A 22,696-nucleotide genomic window follows, 5' to 3' on the forward strand; every position below is an offset into this window, starting at 1 on the left:
TTTTCACTCATACGCATTTATATACACTGCTTGATCTATCCAGTTTGTTAAGGTGAGTAAAATGACGAGATAAACGCCCCTTTCACGCGCATTGAACCTAAAGCGGAAAACCTGGCTCGACTAATCGTATCTTAAGTGAGCTTCGTAGTACCATTTAACTCTGATCGCGAGTTGCGTCTCTGGCGATCCATGCTTTCCCAAGAAAGCCTGGGTATGTTCAGCGAGGTTCGTAGTATACCCCACAGGAGTCCGCAAACGGCAAACATCACTTTTCCTCCATGCTGTAGTTCACTCTGACAGCTTATTGGTCAATGGGTAGCAGCTCATTTGCACTAAACCTACAGACACCAGAAACAGCGCATTCTGAAGGGACTGAAACAGAGGGGAATAGCGGTAGGCAAGATTTTTTTTCCTAAAAGCTATTTCCAGCAAACAGCTTCAAAAATCAAAAAACAAGCAGCCACGGTCATCATCACTTACACAAAGGAAAAGGAAGGAAAAATATAATTTCATAGTTCAGTTTTGTTACATATGTCGGATATCCTCATATGTTATTATATTATTGTGCCGATATATTATGGTGGTCGCCAAGTGCCACAATGGATCCTGGGAGGGTCGGCGGCACCGCCACTTAAGCAGTCGTGGTTGTATCTGTGTGTGTGTGTGTGTGTGTGTGTGTGCGGGTGTGTCTGTGCACATGACGAGAGTTGCAAACTCCTGTAACTTGGGCTCCCGTTTTGTCATTCACGTGCTGCTCGCCACATCATTAAAAACACATTATTTCCATAAATATATTTCATCACAAAATGACTGGGGTAGTTGGGAGGGGGGGGGCTTTGAGGTGGCACAGCCTTTTTCAGGGGGACCAGAAACCTGTATGTAAAATGTACTTGTCCCTTCTCAATAAACTTGTAATAAAAAAATCAATCAATCGGTCCTTGCCTATTTTAACGTTTGTCATTATTAGTGTTTATATTGTTAATTAAAGTTTTGCTGTGTTCGAATAGTGTTTCATACAGTGTGGTTTATGTTGTCATCGGCATGGTACAGTGCTGCGTTGCTTACTATACTGAAATCCACGCTCGCGCGTCCATCGATGGCGGTTCCACCGGTTCCCGCCGAGCGTGTTTGCTAAAACGAGTGGACGGTTATGTAAGGGAATAACGTAAGCGTTTTTAATATACGTGAATTCAGTGACGTATTCATTCAACTTTTCATTCAATTCATAGCCTTTATCTTACCCAAGTTACTAAATAGCCCTGCCATATCATATGCATTTCATTTATTTTATTAATTATTTACTGCGGCATGATAACGACATTAGCACAACTCACTTCAGCTACCTAACTAGCCAGCCTGCTAAACTCACCACAGCCCTGTAGGTTCTCTTTCAAGCTGGTCCTCACAAACACTTCAGTCCAGTTCATGGCCTGACTTGTACTGGTTTACACACATTTAGACACTGGTCCTCATCTCTACAAAAGAGACGTCATGGCGGCTCGGTGGTAAACGATCGATTTCAGTTCAGTTCAGCAACTGGAAATGTTTACCGCCGGCGTAACTTTCGCGCCGGCGGTAAATATTTCCCTGGTAACAGCGAGCTCCACCAATCATAGCCGTCGTGTTACACTGTAGGATTTTGGGTAGTGTAGTTCTCTTAAACGACATTCCCACTTTTACGCCGGTGCGAAAGTCAAGCCGTGGTTTACTGCTACCACTGAATTCGATCGTCTACCAAAGTAACCGTGTGGTAATGGTGAACCACAAGCTTCAAAAGTTGGCGACCATATTCTAAAGCGCTACGGCCTTGACATTTGAATATACAGTACCTCTTATTTCATTACATTCTCACTCAATACATGTTTTTCATTGCCTATTCATTAGTGCCTTTACTACTGCAATCATTTGAAACAGGTCCAAGTTGAGGTGATTTATTGAACACAATTAAAATAATCAGTCAGTATCAAACTCCGGTTTTGGTCCAAGATTTCAAATAATGTGTGTAAACATCTATAATCATAGATTTATTTGTGAGGCAACACTAGCGGTAAAACGAAATGCATAATCAACCTGTCCTGTTGTATTCTCCATCCTATGAACGCCTGGATATCATACCAACTAACTCAACTAAAAATGCCATTTCAGACTTTGGTCTTCATATTTATGTGTGTGTGTGTGTGTGTGTGTGTGTGTGTGTGTGTGTGTGTGTGTGTGTGTGTGTGTGTGTGTGTGTGTGTGTTTACTGTTCCAATAAAATCTTTGGCCGATAGCTTGTAAACATGAGGAGCGCTGACAGTAGGTCTAGAACAAACCGCCATGATGCTTCAGGTCCCCTCGGACCCCAGGTGGGACCACAGGTCGGCCGGGAGACGGGTGTCAGTGACCTTAAGGGTTCCAGCCGTCATGTGAGATTACCACAGAATGATGGAAACAAACTCAGACTGAGGCCCTACAGCCAGACCCCCTTAAAAGATAAAAACAATTTATGTTACCGCATAGTTAACGTGACGGAGCCTACCATATACATAGCTCCGGCCCCCACCCCGCTCCCAAGCTAAGCTAATCCTCCATCCAGCCAGGGCAGCGATGCTATGCCCCTCCTTCCCTCCACCCGGGTTCTAATCCCGCACGCGCTCCTCCAGGGCCTGAAGCTCCGCCCCCACCTGCGCGGGCAGGTCCGCCCCCACCTGCTGGGAGAAGTAGGCCCTGAGCTCCTGGGCTTCCTTCTGCCAGAAGGGCTTGGGCAGGTGGAACAGGGCGTCCATGTCCACCTGGCCGCCCAGGCCGCTGCGGTCGATGGCGTCCTGCTCCGGCAGCCAGCCCACCACGCTCCTGCGGGCGGCCTCGTCGTCGCGGTCGCGGCCGCAGCGCCGGAAGATCCACTCCAGCACGCGGGCGTTCTCCCCGAAGCCGGGCCAGAGGAAGGAGCCCGTGGCGGGGTCCTTGCGGAACCAGTTGACGTGGAAGATCTTGGGCAGCTGGGTGGGGGCGCGCCGGGTCTCCATGCTCAGCCAGTGGGACAGGTAGTCGCCGAAGTTGTAGCCGAAGAACGGCCGCATGGCGAAGGGGTCGTGCATGATCGCCTTGCCTACAGGAGTGGAACCGTGTTTATTTAGAATAGGTTAAAAAAAAAACGTGTCTCTCTGTGTGTGTGTGTGTGTGTGTGTGTGTGTGTGTGTGTGTGTGTGTGTGTGTGTGTGTGTGTGTGTGTGTGTGTGTGTGTGTGTGTGTGTATGTCTGCCATGCATGCGTGTGTGTGTTTCAATGTGTGAGTGCATTCATGCGTGCTTTTCAGTGTGTGTGTGTGTGTTTTTCTGTGTGGATGTGTTTTTCTATGTGTGTGTGTGTGTGTGTTTTTCTGTGTCTGTGTGTATGTCTTTCAGTGTGTGTGTGTGTGTGTCTGGCGTGCGTGCGTGTGTGTGTGTGTTTCAGCGTGTGAGTGCGTGCGTGCGTGCGTGCGTGCTTTTCAGTGTGTGTGTGCGTGTTTTTCTGTGTGTGTGTGTGTGTGTGTGTGTGTTTTTCAGTGTGTGTGTGCGTGCGTGCGTGCGCACCTTGGTGCTCGGCGGCGGCGGTGGATTCCGAGCGCATGGCGGCGCCCACGAAGACGCCGTGGCGCCAGTTGAAGGCCTCGTACACCAGAGGTACGCCTGCGGAACAGAGCGACCGCAGCGGTGAGGACCCCTCATCGAGACGGACCGAGCCTCGCTGGGTTCCAGCTCAACCTCCTCCTTTGCGGAGGATTGGTTAGGCTTCTTCTAAATGTACATCAATCCAGTTAAAGGTGCTGTAGGATATCTGGATCAAAGTCTGCCCGGGTCCGCCTCTGTAGGGGTCCGTTTAGATTTGAGCCCACCCCCGGCTCATTACTGGCCAATCAGGGCATCTGTCCCTCGAGTCGGGGGACAGATGCGTCTTGCTTGTCTATCACAGGTGGGTGGATGCAACACTTCTCTATGACAGGAAATGTGTGAGGCGATGCGGTTGATTGAACAAACTTTCTCTCTTGCTCTGTTGCTACTCTGAATCTTACTGACAGGACCGTTCAGATAATCCTAAAATTCACACAAAAACATGCATACTAAATTTGACTACTTAAATCAAGTGCACCTAAACATGATATTCTCAGTACTTTCAGTCATTTCAAAGTAACAGCGAACTGGTTTCTGTGGTTGCGGTGGAGCCCAGCCAATAGGCCAGACACATAATCACAGAGACAAACACACTGGTGCATTATGGGAAACCAAACCCCACTGACCCTCTGGTCTCCGTCCCCCAAAGATGATGGCATCAATGGGCACGCCCTCCTCGCTCTCCCACTGGGGGTCGATGATGGGGCACTGGGAGGCCGGGGTGCAGAACCGCGAGTTGGGATGGGCACACAGGGTGGAGCCTCCTGAGCCAGGAAGTACAAGCTCATTGGTTAGAACAATGGTCACAGGGCAGGGCCTCCTGACCCAGCAAGTACAAGCTCATTGGTTAGAATGATGAGGTCACAGGGCGGGGCCTCCTGAGCCAGGAAGTGCAAGCTCATTGGTTAGAATAATGGTCACAGGGCGGGGCCTCCTGACCCAGGAAGTACAAGCTCATTGGTTAGAATGACAATGTCACAGGGCGGGGCCTCCCGACCCAGGAAGCACCACTCATTGGTTAGAATGACGAGGTCACAGGTGGAACGCACAGCGCATCATTGTTGTCGCCTGGTATTCGTCTTCCTTCGCAGCTTTATCGCAACTTTACTTGAAAGATCTTAATCGTTTTTAGCTGCTTGCGGCAGATTTTTCTTGTTACATTATTATTATTATTATGTAATCATATAATTATTAGATTGATAATGATTATTTACCATAATGCCACCACTTTCAAAACTGGCATGTTGGTAGGAATAGTAGTACAATAGATTGATTTTATAAAATAGCATGCAATTATGCTAAGAACCCTAAAGACACCGTACCTTGCTTCCAGGACTTTCCGTGCCAGTCCGTGAGGGAGACTCCGGCTGGGGGTGGGTCCAAGCCCTCCCACCACACACCCCCATCGCTGGTCTCGCCGACGTTGGTGAAGACCGTGTTTTTGGCAATGGTGGACATGGCGTGGGGGTTGGTTTTGTTCGAGGTTCCCGGGGCCACTCCGAAGAAACCGTTCTCTGGGTTGATGGCCCTCAGCTTTCCTGGAGAGAGGGGTGGGGGGCAGGGTTAGAGGTCAATGTCCAGGAAATACAACCGGGCAAATAAAAAGGTTGGTTACAATGTTGGGATCAAATAAATACTTTAGACATGCAGCATGGTCGGTCACTTATTAACATACAATTCATTTTTAGACCTTTATAAAATACAAAACGGTTCATTGGTTACTTTTGATGCCATACACTTCATAGCTGTCGTCCAAGAAAACGCCAGTGCCCACTAACTGACCTGAGTCACTGATCAGAAATCTGTTTACCAGCTTTTCTTACTAAGAAGATGTGGCCCATTGAGCACAGTCTATATTACTTTATAACAATGTATGTTGGTTTAATCTTTTCCATAACGCACGCCGAGTAAGGCTAACCCTGGTTTCTCAGGTCTGGTATATCTAGAGGTGCTGGGAGGTGGGAAATGTAATCATATCACATTGTGATATGGTTATTAAATGGATATTACAAAAAGAGACCTACTAATCCATCACAATTAGTAGAAATGCTTTTGATTGCAAAACAATTTTTGCAATCAATCCCAGTAATTCCAGGAGATGTGACTAATGTGGCCCTATCCCCAGCACTAGGACCCTGGAGAGGACGGACGAGGCTCGGGGTTCCTCACCCTGGCTGTCGAACTTCATCCAGGCGATGTCGTCGCCCACGCACTCCACCTTCCACCCGGGCAGGGACGGCTTCATCATGGCCAGGTTGGTCTTCCCGCAGGCGCTGGGGAAGGCGGCGGCCACGTAGCGCTTCACGCCCTGGGGGCTGGTGATGCCCAGGATCTGTGGAGCGCAGCCAGACGGCTCGGGTCAGTGGGGGGGGGGGAAGCCAGTACAGTGTTGCCAGATTGGGCCAGATTTCCCACCCAAGCAGGTGGGAAATCAGATTGGGCAGGAAATCTGGCCCAATCTGGCAACACTACCAGTAACGTGTTTGTGTGGACTAAACATGATGCAGTGCACAGGAGGAAGGGTTGTGGTCGGACACATCTCTATACGTAGCAAGTGAGAACGAAGAGGAGAACACCGTCCACTTACAGCCCCCTGAACGCACAATCAAGGACGACTCGACTAAATGACGACTAGAGTTGTCCGATATCGATACCAGGATCGGAAATTCCTCTGATACTGCCTAAAATGCAGTTACTTAAAGTTACTCATTACTTTCAAGGTAACTAGTTACTAGGGAAAGTAACTTTTTTTTCTGAATTATCTTATTAATGTGTTAATGTGGCAAAGGACCGCCAGTCCTCTGGCTTGCTTACACGTAAGTCCTATCCTACCACAAGCGCAATGCGCCACCTAGTGACCTGAACGTGCCATAGCAGTGTAGTAGTGTGAGTGCAAATGAATGAAATATTTCCATTGTTTCCAACTGTTTCCAACCCTCTACAAATGCACACACCAATTATTTTGGGGTTGATGTGGCATAGTGTTCGACAAAACAACTGTAAAATTTGATCATTGCACCCAGTATCACTACGATGAAGCAGTGGATCAACAAAACACAACATACAGTATGTTTTGAAACTTTTGATAGGCATATTTATTGTAGCCATTGAAACAGGTACAAAGTATAGTTTTGGCAGTGCAAAAATTAAACTGTGCCTCCGACCATTTAGCAAATGTAGGACTCAATAATATGGCAAAACTGATACAATAGATGTTTACAATGTAAACACAGTGATGTTTATCCGTTCTTTGTAACATTAACTCAAAACAGCTAAACTCCACCAACTGGAGACCTCATCATCAATAATGATGGGCAAACTTAAAAGTATTATCAGCCTCACAAAGAGAAACTAAATAAATAAAAAGTACTTTCAGCCTCACAAACATAGTTAATGTTTAACAAAAATAATATTTGTTTTACTCTGGCCATTTAGATAAATAAAACTACTGATGAAATCAATAATGGTGGATAAAGAGCTTTAGTAGTCTATGTTAGTATGTCTATGTCTATATCAGTCTTTGTCCATACATCTCCATCATTTGTTTAGCTGTGTCTGGGTTAAAGCTTTGTAAAATCAAGCTTTTGTTGTTTGGCTGGAGTGGCTTCTCCTTTAGCGTCGGCGGAGCTGACGTTAGCAGCAGCATCACCTGTGTTACCTTCAGGGTCTTTTTAAACTAGCTTGGTAGATGCGTGTTGTTTCTAAAGATGTTTCTGAAGATTAGAATTGCTAGTTTTTGATGTGGCTAGAGTTTTCGAACCTCCACATAGGTCACCAAAACATTCCTTATGTCTTTTACCGTCAGAAAGGAAAAATAATGTGCATATTTCCATGAGAAATACAACCCCTTGACTGTCGTCGACTGCCGCCATTGTTTTAATTCATTTACTTGTGCGTCGCTGCGTCACATGACTCACGTCCGCTTCACGTCCACCACGGAAACTGTAGTCCTGGGTTATGCACGTGAAGTAACGAGTAACGAGCCTGTTTAAATCGCAGTAACGATTAACGCGTTACTGATTTTGACAAAGTAATCAGTTACAGTGCTCGTTACCGCAAAAGTAACGTAGTTACTGTAACGCGTTACTTAATAACGCGTTAGTCCCAACACTGATCGGGTGTGAGGGAGTACAAAAATCTATGCACCGATTCGATACCATCACATGACTCATTTACTACATAGGCATAGAACGTCACAAACACAAGTGTTATGATGCGTTCTTTAACGGTCTGAGGTGGAAAGTCGGAATGAGAACCGCGTCATCTACGACCTACGTGCGTTCGAGCGACCAAGTCGGAAAAACATGGAAGCTCACACTTAACTGCAAGACTAACATTTTTTTATTATAATTATAGATCATTAATGTAAATGATCTAATTCTGAAAAAAATAATGCATAGAGAGTAACTGAACTGGCTACACATCACTGTCATCATAAGAGAACCCTTCAATAAGGACAAGTGCTGTTAGTAGATACAATGCTAGATGCTGTATCGGTTTATACTCTCTGTATCTGTCCTGTCCTGATGTCTTGTCCTGGTGTTAGTAAATGGGGTTGCTGGGATAAAAGACAAATAGTGTCTAGACTTGCTCTGAGAAGCAAGTACTATCGTCTCATACGATGCAGGCGATCACAGGGCTGATGTGGCAGCATCCTCTGTTTCCATGTCCTAACTCTAACCTGGGTTACACTGGTCCGACGAGGACTTCACTTGAACAAACAACCTGACTTTCTCGTGATTCTACTCGGGCAAACACTTTCAGACTTGCTCTGACAATCAAGTACTATCGTATCGTACGACGCAGACCATCATAGGGCTGCTTTGGCAGCGTCCTCTGTTTCCATATCCTAACTCTGACCCAAACACAAAGGTAAAGCTGACTAACTAGTCCGACCGCCAGTCTGTGGCAGCTCTCTTTTGGTTCGTGAAAAACCTGTTCATAGAAATACTACAGAGATGCAATGTCCTCTTCCTTCTTCCTCTTTTAATGGCTGTCCTTGAGTGACACAGGTAGGGTTAACTCCTCGGTAGAGAACCTGTGGCCTGTTTACAGGCTGCTCTCCGAGACAACCTGTGGCCTATTTACAGGCTGCTCTCCAAGCCAACCAGAGGCCTGTTTACAGGCTGCTCTCCGAGCCAACCTGCGGCCTCTGTTCACAGGCGCGAACATCCTTGTTCACACAGATCTCGCATGACTACTCGCGCCAACATTTCGCTTGAGTTGAAATATTTGAACTTTTCTGCGAATTTCGCTGAATGCTATTCATGACAGTGTATCAGCGTTTAGTGTTTCCCCCAGCACTGTATGGTTAAGGCGGCCGCCTTAACAACATTAGGGCCTCGCCTTGACTAGCAATGTATAAAAATATATATATAAAAAAAAAAAAAAACTTTCATCAAGTACAAAAAATAAAGATGAATAATGCATCGGTAATACTGTTCAAAACAATAGTCGTGCCATACAACTTTTGGAATGGAATTGAAAAGGCGGCATCAGGTGGTTGTATATATTATTGCGAACTGAAACACTCACCGAAGACCCCCCCCCCCCCCCCGCTCCTTGAACACCTTGACTAAGACATTTTCTGGGGGAAAACACTGGCGTTCATTCCCTGAAGTCCAGAGTGAACCGCAACATGGAGGAGAAAGTGATGGTTGCCGTTTGCGGACTCCTGGAGCTCTATATCTATATAATATCATATATAATATGAGGTGCGGTGGGCCTACCAGCATGTGTTCCGCCAGCCAGCCCTCGTCCTTGGCGATGCGTGAGGCGATGCGCAGGGCGAAGCACTTCTTGCCCAGCAGGGAGTTGCCGCCGTAGCCGCTGCCGAAGGACAGGATCTGCCGGGTGTCGGGCAGGTGGGAGATCAGCACCTTCTCAGGGTTACACGGCCAGGAGTTCACCAGCGGGGCTGAGGGAGGGGCAGAGGTAGGAGAGGTAGGAGAGGTAGGAGAGAGAGAGAGAGAGAGAGAGAGAGAGAGAGAGAGAGAGAGAGAGAGAGAGAGAGAGAGAGAGAGAGAGAGAGAGAGAACAGGGGGTGGGGGGGGTGAGAGGAGAGGGACATGAAGAGTAGAGATGAGGCGCGTGGTAAGGGGGATGAAACAGACGGAACATGGGAAATGTCTGAGACCGGGCCGCGCCTTGGTCCCTGTGAGACCGGAACGCGCCCGGTGAGACCAGACTGTTACCTGTGAGGGGCAGGGGGCGTCCCAGTGAGTGTTGGCAGCGGACAAACTCCTCTCCCTCGGCCAGCTTCTGCATGACAGGGCTGCCCATGCGCGTCATGATGCCCATACTGGCCACCACGTAGGGGGAGTCCGTCACCTGGGGAGGGGGGAGAGAGAGAACCGTGAACCTTCTGCAGACCAGGGTGTCCTAATGATCCCTCATCCAGTTCCACCAGTCCCTCAAAGGAGGCGTCTGTGTGTCTGTGTGTGTGTGTGTGTGTGTGTGTGTGTGTGTGTGTGTGTGTGTGTGTGTGTGTGTGTGTGTGTGTGTGTGTGTGTGTGCGTGTGCGTGTGTTTACCTGGACTCCATACTTGGACAGCGTGGAGCCCACGGGGCCCATGCTGAAGGGGATGACGTACATGGTACGACCTGCAGGGGGCAGCGAGCGCCAATCAGTGAGGACCTTCAGCAGCTCACAGCGTCCACAGGTTCACACTCCCCACACGTTTGAATCCCAACCAGGCAGTTTAATATTCCAAACATTTGAACAGTGTTTCCCCCAGCACTGTATGGTTAAGGCGGCCGCTTTAACAGAACTTTTTTTAGTATTTTCAGTATTTTTTTTATTTTATTGCATTTGTTGTTATTATTATGCATTAACAAAGTACAAAACTCTTGTAGGGAAGGAAAAAAAACTTCCATCAGCTCCGATGTGTGTGTGTGTGTGTGTGTGTGTGTGTGTGTGTGTGTGTGTGTGTGTGTGTGTGTGTGTGTGTGTGTGTGTGTGTGTGTGTGTGTGTGTGTGTGTGTGTGTGTGTGTGTGTGTGGGCTCACCTGCCATGCAGCCGGGGAAGCGTTCCTGGCGGGCGGCCTCCCAGTCGGCGGCGCTCATCCAGCTGCCCAGCTGGCTCTTGGCCCCCCCGCTGGGGATGGGCACCGTGTCCCTCTGCCTCTCCGTCACGATCACCGTCTTGCTCTCCACGCGCGCCACGTCTTTGGGGTCCGTCCTCGCCAGCCAGCTGGACGGGGAGGGGTCAGAGGTCAGAGGGGTATCTTCACACGCTCGCCGTCTGGGTGGGGCCCAGCGACCACAGGAGTCCCCGCCTTTGAGTCTCCATTCATAGTGATCCGGGATGGCTATAAACTCATCACGTGTGGTGCGGTAAAACGTTGATACGAAATACAATATATACCACTCCAGATATTGATTGTATGATTTGATTGTTCCCAAGATCAGAGATGAATTGATTTATTAACGGGAATTTTAAGAGATGCGTTGTAGTCTAGTGACCGGTCCCTGATGCAATGGGACCATTTTATAGCCAGAGTTGAACTGGGGAAGGGACTTTGAGGACAGCCAATATGACTACATCACACTTTGAGGGTGGTTAATCACCTCTACTTCGAAAGTCTTTATTTGGTAAATACCCCCACTTTTTACACACATTTACTGCGCTGAGGAGTTGCAATACCATACACTGGGGCACTCGGATGATTAATTATACCGAGTACACAGGAGTCGTCAACCATCATCTGTGTCAGATACAATGAGCCACCATGTAGGAGTCTTGGGTGAGTCTTATTTAATCGGATCCTCCGTGAGGGAGATGTGAGCTAGGAAGAGCTCTGATCCATGATGGAACACAGACAATAACCAGGGACAGATGAAAGCACAGCTGCCTGAACTGCGGCGACCAGGTCGGCCCTGCACGGCCTTAAGAGATGGGCTCTGCTGGACAGCTGCCAGCCCAAACAGGTGGCCTAAGTCTCTGCCTCTCTTCATCCTGATTGGATCTGGCCTCCATGTTGATTGTACTTTGCAATGTGTGCTTAACCACACTATACAAATTGACTGTATGGTTTATTATAACGTCATAATGTTTGTGGACCCATTTTAGACCACTGTTTGTAAGAGCATTTTAAACCACTGTAAGAACATTTTAATTAACATTTTAAACCACTGTAAGAACATTTTAAAGAACATCTTAGACCACTGTTTGTAAGAACATTTTAAACCACTGTAGAAACATTTTAAAATAACATTTTAAACCACTGTAAGAACATTTTAAAGAACATCTTAAACCACTGTTTGTAAGAACATTTTAAACCACTGTAGAAACATTTTAAAAGAACATTTTAAACCACTGTAAGAACATTTTAAAGAACATCTTAAACCACTGTTTGTAAGAACATTTGAAACCACTGTGTTTAAACCCTCAGGTAGCGTGTTTGTGGGGTCATTTTAAAATGCTGAACTCACCAGTTGTCGTATTTAGGAAGCTTCTTCATCATGCCCTCCTTCTCCAGGCCGGCCAGGATGCCGGCCGCCTCCTCGGGCGTGCCCGTCACCACGTGCACCCGGGCCGGCTTGCACTCCTCCACCGCCTCCCTCACGAACTGCGCCACTGCAGGGGGCAGCGAGGGGACGGAGGCCAGCGACCGCGCCCCCAGGCTCACGCCACGACCGCCATGCCTGGACACGGGAGGAAGACCACCGGGGTTAGAGGAAGAGGACCTTCTCATTCAGATACCATAGAGACAGGGTGGCTCAGAAGAGAACCTTCCTATAAAGCTACATGGACACCAACAGTAAGCACTCCACGACACAAGGGGGCAGTAAACGTCCAGCGGTTGCAATGTTGGTAAAGTGTAACGCTGGCGGCCTCACTGCTGAACACCAGGGTAGTGCTTACTGAAGTATTGGGGTTTATTCAGGAATAAGAACCAGTCTGTCTCCCAGACCTGAAACACTCTCTCTGGATATCACAAGTTGTGTATGCATTTGATATGTTGATCCATAACCATATCTGGCATCCATTCACTTGTGCTTGAAATTAGAAAACCTCATCCAAGCATGATGGACTTGAAGCCAAAGAACTTAAGGTGGACAAGCAGGCAGGGTCATTATACTCTGTTATGTTTTATACAACATCGTTGTATAAAACCAACAATGTTGTATAAAACGTGATACAACATTGTTGTATAAAACCAAGAGGCCGAGAGGCCAAGCCAGACAACAGGCTGTTGTTTGTGACCAACATGGCCTTTAGCTCTTCACTCTGAGCACGTGAGCGTGTTGGTGATGATGCTCACTTCTCTCTCTCACACACACACACACACACACACACACACACACACACACACTTCTCCTTCCACAGATCCACACAGCCAACGATGTGCACAGAGCCTTCAACAACATGAAGGAAACCCCGGCCACTAATGGAGAGCTTGCAGGGGAGTACAGCCCTCCTTCCCGTGACGGTGTGTGTGGCCGGGACGTTCCCTTATGGGTGTATCGAGTGAGTCCTTATCGATATTGTGAGCGCGCACTTCGTACTTGGACTGAGGCCAAGTTCTGAGGCAAAGCACACACGGGGCATGTGCAAGAGACGCGGCCCACGGCTTTAACCATGAGAACACGCAACCTCTGACACAGCAGCACGTCAGCACGCTCAATCATTCACACATTACCTATTAATAATAAATCCTTCTCAAGGTCACCCTCCATCCCTACATAATGGAAAGTTCCGGATGTTGACCTCGGCTGAGAGGTTAAAGTCTAAACTAGAGTCTAAAGACTGAAACCAGATTAAGAGAATAAGATACTTTGATTTTATTGGTATCAAATCTTGACCAGGGTACTGGTACCGATCCTGACCCCCTGATAATGCACCAGAGGGTGTTTACTCCAAAACAGGATATATTATATCATCCATCTTGATTGACTCAACAATAACTAGAATCCATGTCCAGCCCCTTGCTGAGATCAGCTGTGTTCACATTGGGTTGTTTCTGTGAGCCAGAGGCCTGGTGATGAGGTCTAATTGACGGCCTCGAGGCTGATCCCAGTAAGGAGGTCAACCCTGGAGTTTCAACAGAAGCTTCCCCCGGAGCTGTGGTGACATCATCAGACCGGAGAGGTTAAACCGACTCCTAGGTGCTTTTACTTCTTCAAAACATTCAATTGCAAGATATGTAAAAAAAAAAAACACCAAGATAGAAATCACTGTCATCCCTTTCTTGTTCTTTTGCTCAAGAGCTCTACATAAATAGTCAGAAAATAATTACCATCGGCCCTACCTCATTTCCGTTACTAAATGACGGCATGTGATTACAATTCTAGTAGAATTTGGCTGTTATGGACAACAAAATGAAAAATATATATATTTTAAACTGCTGGCTTTCAAAACTATTTTTCTATGTCTCATGATCTCCATCCTCCACATCATCATGCTTCAGCCATTTAAAGCACCACAGGTGAACTTTGAGACGTACAAACAGGTGAACTGTGAGACCTACAAACAGGTGAACTGGGAGACCACTCCAGTGTCCATGGTCGACCGGACCCTGATATGTTGGTGTTTCTAACAGACTTTCTGAAGCGCCCAGAGGAGTCTACCTGGGAGGGAGGGACTGAACCTCCACAACAAACCCCTGACACACACACACACACACACACACACACACACACACACACACACACACACACACACACACACACACAGCTGAGCATTATATAACTTTACTTTTCTTTAGTTGTGTAACCCGGACCCTAGAACACACACCTCTAAAGTAGATAGCCAATCAGCACGCACTAAGAGCCACCACGGCTAAACCCCCTACCCTGCAGAACTCATGCTGATGATCAATTGTTGCCCGGGAACGTTTGTCTCTACACAATAAAAGCCCCCGGAGCCAGACCCCCCTCAGAACAAACCGCCTGCAGTGTGTCCCTTTACCGTTCAGAACTCCGAACACCAGCCGATCTTTACTGCTAACCTTTTGTTGTTTCATTCAACCACCCAACACAACACAACTTAAAAAACAAAAAATCAAACCAATGAACAAAAGACGTGAAAAGAGTTGACCCAGGCTTTTAAACAAACAACAACACAATGCACATTAGTTGTGTGATGACAACTGAAGGCTAGGCGTCCCTTAAAATCTAGTTAGTCTGGTGTAGGAGTCCCTTTCTGACACGAGTCAACTGTTCAACTACCTTCCGTGGTCTCCTGCAGATAAATGATGCAATCAAACCTCCTCAGGAACCTGGAAAGAACAGCTGGTTTCATTTAGAGAGAAGAGAAACTCAACTAAAAAGAGTCAAGAAACTCAACTACAAAGAGAGTCAAGAAACTTACAAAAACTCTGACAAAGGAACCCGAACTCACCTCCGAATCACAGCCAGCATCAGACCCGACATTGTGCTCAGTTCAGGATCTGTACACCAACTAGATCACTGTAGTGTATCACCAGGAGACAGGGATCACATATGATCTGTGCTCATGTGTGATTGGTCGACTTTGGAGATCGGGATGGGGCAGAAAGGAACCTTGCACTTTGTAACGCGAACACTTTGCAACACGTGTACCAAGGGGCACGTCGACTCGGCTGCTCTGAACCGGAGCTCAATGACTCTGAGAACAACGCAAACAAACCAGCTGCACGAAAGTTGTTCTGCGGTGGACCGCCCTGCTGGTAAAAGGCTCAGAGATCGACCGGTCGACAGATGTGCACTCCCGCTCCACACCGCACAGACCGCGCCGGTTCAATATAAAAACACATCAGGTTCCTGGTTCAGACCGCCGTCACTCCTGCAAACTTTCGCTCTGCACAGAAGCACCCCGCCCCCAGATGATGCAAGTCCTCGTCCTCTGTTGCCTCGAGAGCCGACATGTGGACTTCATTTGGATGCGTTTAAGTCAGTGACGCGATCTAAAAGAAAGTTGCCAATGTGATCCAAGTAATCAAAAGTATTGATATTTTCATTAAGTGGGCCTAATTATTGTATGTAACAGGTCTACAATATGGGAATGACATTACTTGGCATGATGTACACCATTTCGTGATGGGAATATTCATATAACGGTTCTTTCTTTACACTTGATAGATGCAGCTATTGCCTATTGTCTTTATTAACGAGTACATTATCAATATATTCAATACATGAATGGGCTGCAGAGTGTGTGACAGGCCGCAAGGGGTCACTGATGGGGCTTGATTGGTCGATGAGGAAAATCAATATAGAAACAACTTTCTACACTGGATTTGTAATGCATGGTGACACATCATGCATATTTACATTTGTGTGCGTCTCTCTGATGGTCATTCGGCTCTGGGTTTAGTCTATAGTTACCCAAGGAAAGATTGAGACATGGAAACTAATGTAGGACTACCATAACCCTGCTATTAATGTAGACTCATCAGTTATACTGAGATGTGCAATATCATTCTTTCTATGAACAAGTCAACGCTGCAGACTGCTTTGCACGGTCTTGCTTTTCATATATCTGTATACTTTTCATCTATACAGTATATACTATACTGTATATATCTCTGTATACTCCTGACATAACATGTCTGTTGTGTCCTCTTGTGTTCCTTGGGATGACCTTTGTCCAGCGTATTTCAAAACAGCTCCTAGCAACACACACACACACACACACACACACACACACACACACACACACACACACACACACACACACACACACACAGAGAGTTACAAAGGCCAACTTCATCATCAATGATCAAAAACTGTTGATAATTTCTGTCATCAACTCATAGTGTGCCTGGTGTTGTGTGTAGTGTTGTGTTTCTGACCTCTTCATTGTTGAACACAGAGAGCAGACGGTCTGTTCGGGGCCCTAACACGCCAGGCCACAAATCAGGAAGGGAACAGGCCCTGCAGCAACCTGGGTTAGATTCCTGACTGTGCTCCATTTCACTCCCTCTCTCCTTAAACCAGCTTTTCTGCCTCCACTGCCCTGTCCATAAAGACACGCCCAATATTTATATATATACACACACCGTATTGCCAAGACTCCTGCAATGATAACTAACTTCCCTGGAATAATCTGGGGACCGATAGATCATTAACGATGAGCCGTCATCGTTTATGACATCTTGATACGATATAAATTATGCAGATACAGCCAATAACTAATACAGATCACCGGCCTAGTCCATGTTAACAATGAGCGGTCATCGTTTATGACCTCTTGATATGATATCAATAAACCCGATACAGCCAATCACTAATACACAGACCAGTGGCCTAGTCCGTGGAATAAACATGTTAACCATGAAGCGATCAGAGCAGGAGCTCGTGGACTGCCAGTGGACTTTGAGTACCCAGGCTGGGGGATTTTGGCTCACATCCAGATGCAAACATGCATGTTCCACCCGTGTCGCCCTCTCCGTGCTTATACGATTATTAATCAATGTTGGTCATGTGATGACAACAAATCTAATCTGGTTATCTACCGCTGCGTGTCTTTATTTATCAGTCGTCGTCCTGTGGGACCCCGAATCAATGCGATTGATTTGGTGAAGAATGATTTGCAATGATTTACAATCATTGCAATTTGAATAGTTCAATCAATCATCGATTCTAGGAGAAGTAATACCATCTAGTGGGGACATCTTTGAACTGCAGTTCCTAAGTTTTGTCCTGAACCAGCTCTTAGTTCCGACAAAAGATGGGAGGCCACACAGAAAGCAAACTTAATTAACTTAAGAATTTATAAGCAAAAATAAAGAACTATAAACAAATAAAGATAAGGAATGTAAGTCAGCATTGTCAGTAGTGGCTGCAGTGTATGTGTGGGTATGAGTGTAGTGTAGTGTGTCAAATGAATCTAAGCAAACCCACACAACCCCTGCTGGCTGGGTAGGAGGAGAGAGATGGTTTAACAGCCATCTTAAATAGGGGAGGAGGAGCCTGATGGGAACTGAGCTCAGGTGTGACAGCTCATGCGGACACGCCTCCTCAATCACCTGCACAGACATTAATTAGGAAGTACAACAAGAGCTAGGGTCATCACAGTGTCTAATCCTTTCCCCAGAGCGGTCTAAACAAAGACGGGTGGATATCTGAGTCTTGCAGTAGGGGTCAGGGTGGGCGGCCTTGCAGTTCACAATGTATTCAGGATAATGTGGGCTCAGAGATCTAGCCTGTATCCTGTAGAACTGTCAAATATGGGCGTGAAGCAGTCCTAAAAGCTTGGTCAAGTTTCTATGTATGAAAAATAGCCCTAAGCCCTTGACGCTTTTAATGATATTAATAACCACTACCACCCGGACTAAAAACACAGCGAACAGGCAGTTAAAATAACAATAACTGAATATATTATTGGGATCATAAATCGTAGTGTTTGGATGAAGGACCACATCGGCTTGTCGCGTCGGCTTGACGTCATAAATGACGGCCGTCCGTTTGGATTGTTCGACACCACCCTGGTACGCATGCGCTCATCACAGGCCTACATCCCATAGCTATACTGACAATATATATATATATATATACATATATATATATATATATATATACATATATACTGACAGTAAATGTATCTATGCCTACATCCCAAAAATATATAGAATAATAAAAAAATAATTAAAAAAATCTATGTCTGCATCCGGCGCACTCTGGGCCGCGTTCCAACACGATGCCAGGAAGCAGGACACTGGGCATTGTTCCGACCTTCTTTAATAGGTCCATGGTCCCGCCAGGTCCACGGCAGAATGCAGGACTCGGGTCCGAGTCCCAACACTACGGCAAGAAGAAAAGCCTCTCTCTCCTCCTAACCTCCTGGCGAACTGCAAGTCACACAATACCCCTCTCGCCTCTTGACCTGTTGAACTACAAGTCCCACAATGGCCCTCTCTCCTCCTAACCTCCCTATGAACTGCAAGTCCCACAATGCCCCCCTCTCCTCCAAAACTGCGGGGGAACTACGGCTCGCTAGAGACTTTCGTTTTCGTTTTGGACGATAGTTCGTGAGCGGTAGTTCGTTGTTTTTTGTGTGGTTGAAGAAACTAAAGCAGTCCTTCCGTCCTCTCACTCCTAAACCCTGTCGGAGGAACCTTGTCAAAGTGTTCTGCAGCCATGAGCTCTATGGAGATGAACCCCGAGTCTAAGAAACAGGTAAGAGAGAGGAGAGTCCTTGTCCGGGTCCGATACCTGCTGCCCTCTGGTTCTGGTTCCCCTGGTTCTGGTGAGAGCTCCTGGTCTCCTTCAGGCGGGCCTCATCGAGGAGATTGATGTTGATCTCTGCTCTTTACTAGTATCACATACGATTATGTGAGGTTTAGGACAAGTTGCCGGAGGAGGTGAAGAACACGCGGGAGGAAAACGAAACCAAGCCCTCCTCAGGCTCCAACTACTTTCACTGAATCACTCTGATCACTGTGAAGGGCAATCTGTGCCTTATATGCAACATACATGCCTTGCTTTATTCAAAAGACGCCTATTGAAGAAAGGTTGGCCGCGTCGCTTAGCCTCATCTCATCTCACCCCTCCGCTGCTCTGGGAGGTCAGACCTCATCCCTCCACTGGGTGTTGGCCAGTCAGAGTGTGTTCAGATAAACGTGTAGATCGAGTTATCCTCACAGTAGCAGAGAACAGACAGCTGAAACACACCAACATGGTCTTTGTGTAATGTTAGCTTTGCGCCGAATCCTTAACTCAGCATAACCTCTTCAATCAGTTGTCAACTATTTCCATAAAATGAACAAAAGTAAAAAGGTGTATTAACGCATACAATTGTCTAGGTGGACAACTTCTGCCAGTCGCTCACCAAAGAGGTAAACACGGCACAGATAATACTTTTTGTATTTTTATGTGTATAACACTTAACATTTGATGAATAACAATTATTTTTCATTCTGATCATCACATCGTTTTCTAACTAGGCAGAAGCACTGCTCTCCAAACAATTCCCTCAGTCCATGGCCGAGATGGACGTGCTGCTGAAGGTATCTCACCACAGAACCTGACACCCCCCCCCCCCCATGTCCGGTCGCTGGATTCACATCGGTTGATAAGAGATGTTTGTTGTGGTCCCCAGACCTGCCTCAGCAGACCGGACCTGGTTCGAGCCCCCCTAGACATCCCGATCCCCGACCCAGCCAAGGAGGAGGCCAAGCGCAAGAAGAAGGAGGAAGTGAGTCACCCCGTTGTTCATGTATTCACCTTACACACCTGGGGTCATGTGACGGGTCAATCAAACATCATGTACACGAGGTTGACGGTCGCTGAGCCTCCATCTTGATCTCCTAACAGAAGGAGGCGGCCGTCGGGAAGAAAGAAGAGGGCGACAAAGAGGACAAGGAGGATGAAGGTCTCCTCTAAAACCGTCTGCTTCCTCAGAGGAGCTCCACTGAGTGTTGTGTTGTTATTGATCGTTGTGTTGTGTTCTGTTGTTACTGAGTGTTGTCTTGTCTTGTGTTGTTATTGATCGTTGTGTTGCATAGTTCTGAGTGTTGTGTTGTTATTGATCGTTGTGTTGTGTTGTTATGGATTGTTGTGTTGTGTTGTTATTGATCGTTGTGTTGTTACTGAGTGTTGTGTTGTTATTGATCGTTGTGTTGCATAGTTCTGAATGTTGTGGTGTTATTGATCGTTGTGTTGTTATGGATCATTGTGTTGTGTTGTTACTGAGTGTTGTGTTGTTACTGATCGTTGTGTTGTGTTCCTCCAGGCCCGCCCTGCGGCCCGATCTGCTGCAACGAACACGTAGAGCGAGCTCTGAGGGAGGTGAAGCCCCAGATCCACGCACTCAAGGAGAAACTCAACACGGTCAGACTCACTCGCTCGCTCGCTCACTCACTTACTCACTCACTTACTCACTCACTCACCCTCTGAAGTCGGCTACTCTCTGTCTCCTTTCTTGACGTGGACGGCCCTCATAAGACCCCAGGATATGTGAGCTGTAAAGGGCTTTTTATGGTTCCACGTTCACGCAACGCGAGGGGGTGATGGACCCCTTACGTCCTTGCGGACCCTCCTTGCGTCCACCTCAAGGCCCGGATGTGTGCCTCCCAAAAACTGTAACCTTCCGTCAAGGCGAGCAGCAAGGGCTGTGATTGGTCCGCTTACTCAAAGCCGACGCAGAACCATAAACGTTCACGACTGCGTTGAAGCGTCTATGTGGTCATTGCGTTGCGGGAACGTGGGACCATAATCATGCCTTTACAGTGGTCCCCTGGGCCTGCAGAGGGTCTGATGTTGTGTTTCTCTCCCCCCGGCAGGTCTCCATGTGGATGCAGCTGCAGATTCCCCAAATTGAAGATGGCAACAACTTTGGAGTGGCGGTCCAGGTTAGTGACGGGTGATCTTGGATGGTCACGTCGGCCCGTTATATGAGGTTATGTTCCTGGTTCTTTGTGGAGGCAGGTCTGTCTTATGGTTTCTCTCCACGTCCCTCTTCAGGAGAAGGTGTTTGAGCTGCTGACCCTCACACGCACCAAGATAGAGGCCTTCCAGACCCAGATCTCAAAGTGAGGCTCCGTTCATACCATTCTGTCACGCCTGATTTATCAGACGATGCTCACGGACTGCTGCTGGAGGGTTGATGTGATCCTCTGTTCCGCTCTGCAGGTACTACAGCGAGAGAGGAGACGCGGTGGCCAAGGCCTCCAAACAGCCCCACGTGGTCAGTACAGACAGAGTTCCTGACCAGTAACCCATCGCCTGTACAAGACCATGTTATTGGTCTCACCCTGACCCTCATCACACCACTTCAAATCAAATCCTCTCGCTTCAGGGTTTGGGGGGAAGGATTTGGCTGCGGTCCTTATTTTATGTCCTAGAAATGGTTCTTATCGCAGGAGCCAGCTTATCGTTTCTTATTTGATTATTTCCTGTCCACACCGACGTTGACTGGGCTCTCCTTCTGATCCTCACAGGGAGACTACAGGCAGCTGGTCCATGAACTCGACCAGTACCAGTACAGCGAGCTGAGGCTCGTTGTGTTGGAGATCCGCAACACCTACGTAAGGCCACTCATCTTAATAACGGATTGAGGTTTTACTTCTGGGCACAAGTACACAAGGACACAAGTTCTCCTTCAGCCCTCGCAACGCATTCATACAAACCAAACCCAATGAATTTTATTGTTTTTATCGGGTCGTGTAAGACACCACACTCTGGGTTTGGCTGGATATTCCTGCATCTATTTGGACAATCCAATGGCATCACAGTATGTTTGAATCATTAGTGTAGTCAAACAGACTACACTATTGTGTAGTCTGTTGCACAAACAGTTTGTGCAACAAAACGTTTGTGCAACACTGAAATATGAATTGGAAGACCTTAGGGTCCGTCCCATCTATTGAATCAAATCCAACTGTGCCCAAAATAAATTCCGTTTGTGGCCTCACAGCTGTTTGAGAAGGGCTGATGTCTGGGAGGAGGGCCGTCTTAAGAGGGGCGGAGCTTGGGTTTGATCAGTGCTGTGTTGTCCTGATTGGTTGGGTCTCCTCTCCGAGGCCGTGGTCTTCCTGTGTTTAATGAGCCGGTCTCTACAGTAGACGATGATTAAGAGGAATAGGCCGACCTTTGTTCCGCCATATTGTTATCAGTCCGTCCTTATCCCTATTGTCTAAACTGACGAGGCCCAGCGAGAGGGAGGTTGGAGTCTTATCTGTCTCTCTGTCCTGCAGGCGGTGCTGTTTGACATCATCAACAAGAACTACGACAAGATCATGAAGCCCAAGGGGGCGTCCAAGGCCCTCATCTACTGAGGCTTTCATCTACTGAGGCCTTCCCTCTGCTGAAGACACAAACACCACCTGGTTGTATTCCTCTGGATACATTCAGTGTTCAGTGTCATGTAGTAACAGTGAAACATCACTCTCATTCTATCACTTGCATTTTCAGTTCAGCCTCCTCTGTGGCTATATCCTTTCTTTTGGATCTTCAAATTACTCAATAAAATTGCCTTAAAGCGTTTGCTTTTTGTGTTTCTCAGTCACTTCTGAATTTCTTTTCTTACCAATAATGACTTTAAAATGAGCTTGTGAGTATGCACAAGCTCATTCAGGGAGTAGTTCACAGAAAATAAACTAACTTAGTCGTCACATCTCTACTCCACAACACACACGAAAAT

At 47.1% G+C, this 22,696-nt stretch overlaps 2 protein-coding genes across 3 annotated transcripts; one reads left to right on the forward strand and one right to left on the reverse strand.

Annotated features, from left to right (window-relative positions):
• Window positions 1–1,926: 1,926 nt before the first annotated feature.
• On the reverse strand, window positions 1,927–19,329 carry pck2 (phosphoenolpyruvate carboxykinase 2 (mitochondrial)). 2 transcript variants are annotated; one of them, XM_079754841.1, is made up of 11 exons: window positions 18,769–19,329; window positions 12,064–12,276; window positions 10,638–10,822; window positions 10,162–10,232; window positions 9,824–9,959; window positions 9,359–9,546; window positions 5,799–5,961; window positions 4,952–5,167; window positions 4,256–4,393; window positions 3,552–3,647; window positions 1,927–3,088 (listed from the first exon to the last, which is right to left on the reverse strand). In XM_079754841.1, the coding sequence occupies exons 2-11, from the start codon at window positions 12,093–12,095 to the stop codon at window positions 2,619–2,621; spliced, it is 1,695 nt and encodes a 564-aa protein (XP_079610967.1). In that variant the 5' UTR covers window positions 12,096–12,276; window positions 18,769–19,329; the 3' UTR covers window positions 1,927–2,618. The 2 variants fall into 2 exon arrangements, with proteins under 2 accessions (XP_079610967.1, XP_079610966.1); XM_079754840.1 differs by lacking the exon at window positions 18,769–19,329 and adding an exon at window positions 14,975–15,350.
• Window positions 18,529–22,539, forward strand: psme1 (proteasome activator subunit 1). Its single transcript, XM_079754842.1, has 11 exons — window positions 18,529–18,732; window positions 19,359–19,391; window positions 19,500–19,562; window positions 19,655–19,750; window positions 19,870–19,927; window positions 20,288–20,385; window positions 20,838–20,906; window positions 21,019–21,086; window positions 21,187–21,241; window positions 21,495–21,581; window positions 22,251–22,539. The coding sequence occupies exons 1-11, from the start codon at window positions 18,694–18,696 to the stop codon at window positions 22,329–22,331; spliced, it is 747 nt and encodes a 248-aa protein (XP_079610968.1). The 5' UTR covers window positions 18,529–18,693; the 3' UTR covers window positions 22,332–22,539.
• The last annotated feature ends 157 nt before the right edge of the window (window positions 22,540–22,696 follow it).

This window comes from Pollachius pollachius (genome assembly GCF_949987615.1).
Source record: "Pollachius pollachius genome assembly, chromosome: 17".
NCBI lineage: Eukaryota > Metazoa > Chordata > Actinopteri > Gadiformes > Gadidae > Pollachius > Pollachius pollachius.

What these genes read in the sequence shown, in the direction of transcription:
- pck2 (XM_079754840.1), bottom strand. Translation starts at nt 15,006, where the DNA reads ATGTCGGGTCTGATGCTGGCTGTGATTCGGAG. An exon ending in CGGAAAGTCCTGGAAGCAAG is followed by an intron (nt 4,394 to 4,951) that starts GTACGGTGTCTT and finishes TTCCTGGCTCAG; the next exon opens with GAGGCTCCACCCTGTGTGCC. An exon ending in TGGGGGACGGAGACCAGAGG is followed by an intron (nt 3,648 to 4,255) that starts GTCAGTGGGGTT and finishes TCTGTTCCGCAG; the next exon opens with GCGTACCTCTGGTGTACGAG.
- psme1 (XM_079754842.1), top strand. Translation starts at nt 18,694, where the DNA reads ATGAGCTCTATGGAGATGAACCCCGAGTCTAAGAAACAG. An exon ending in AGAGGACAAGGAGGATGAAG is followed by an intron (nt 19,928 to 20,287) that starts GTCTCCTCTAAA and finishes GTGTTCCTCCAG; the next exon opens with GCCCGCCCTGCGGCCCGATC. An exon ending in TCAAGGAGAAACTCAACACG is followed by an intron (nt 20,386 to 20,837) that starts GTCAGACTCACT and finishes TCCCCCCGGCAG; the next exon opens with GTCTCCATGTGGATGCAGCT.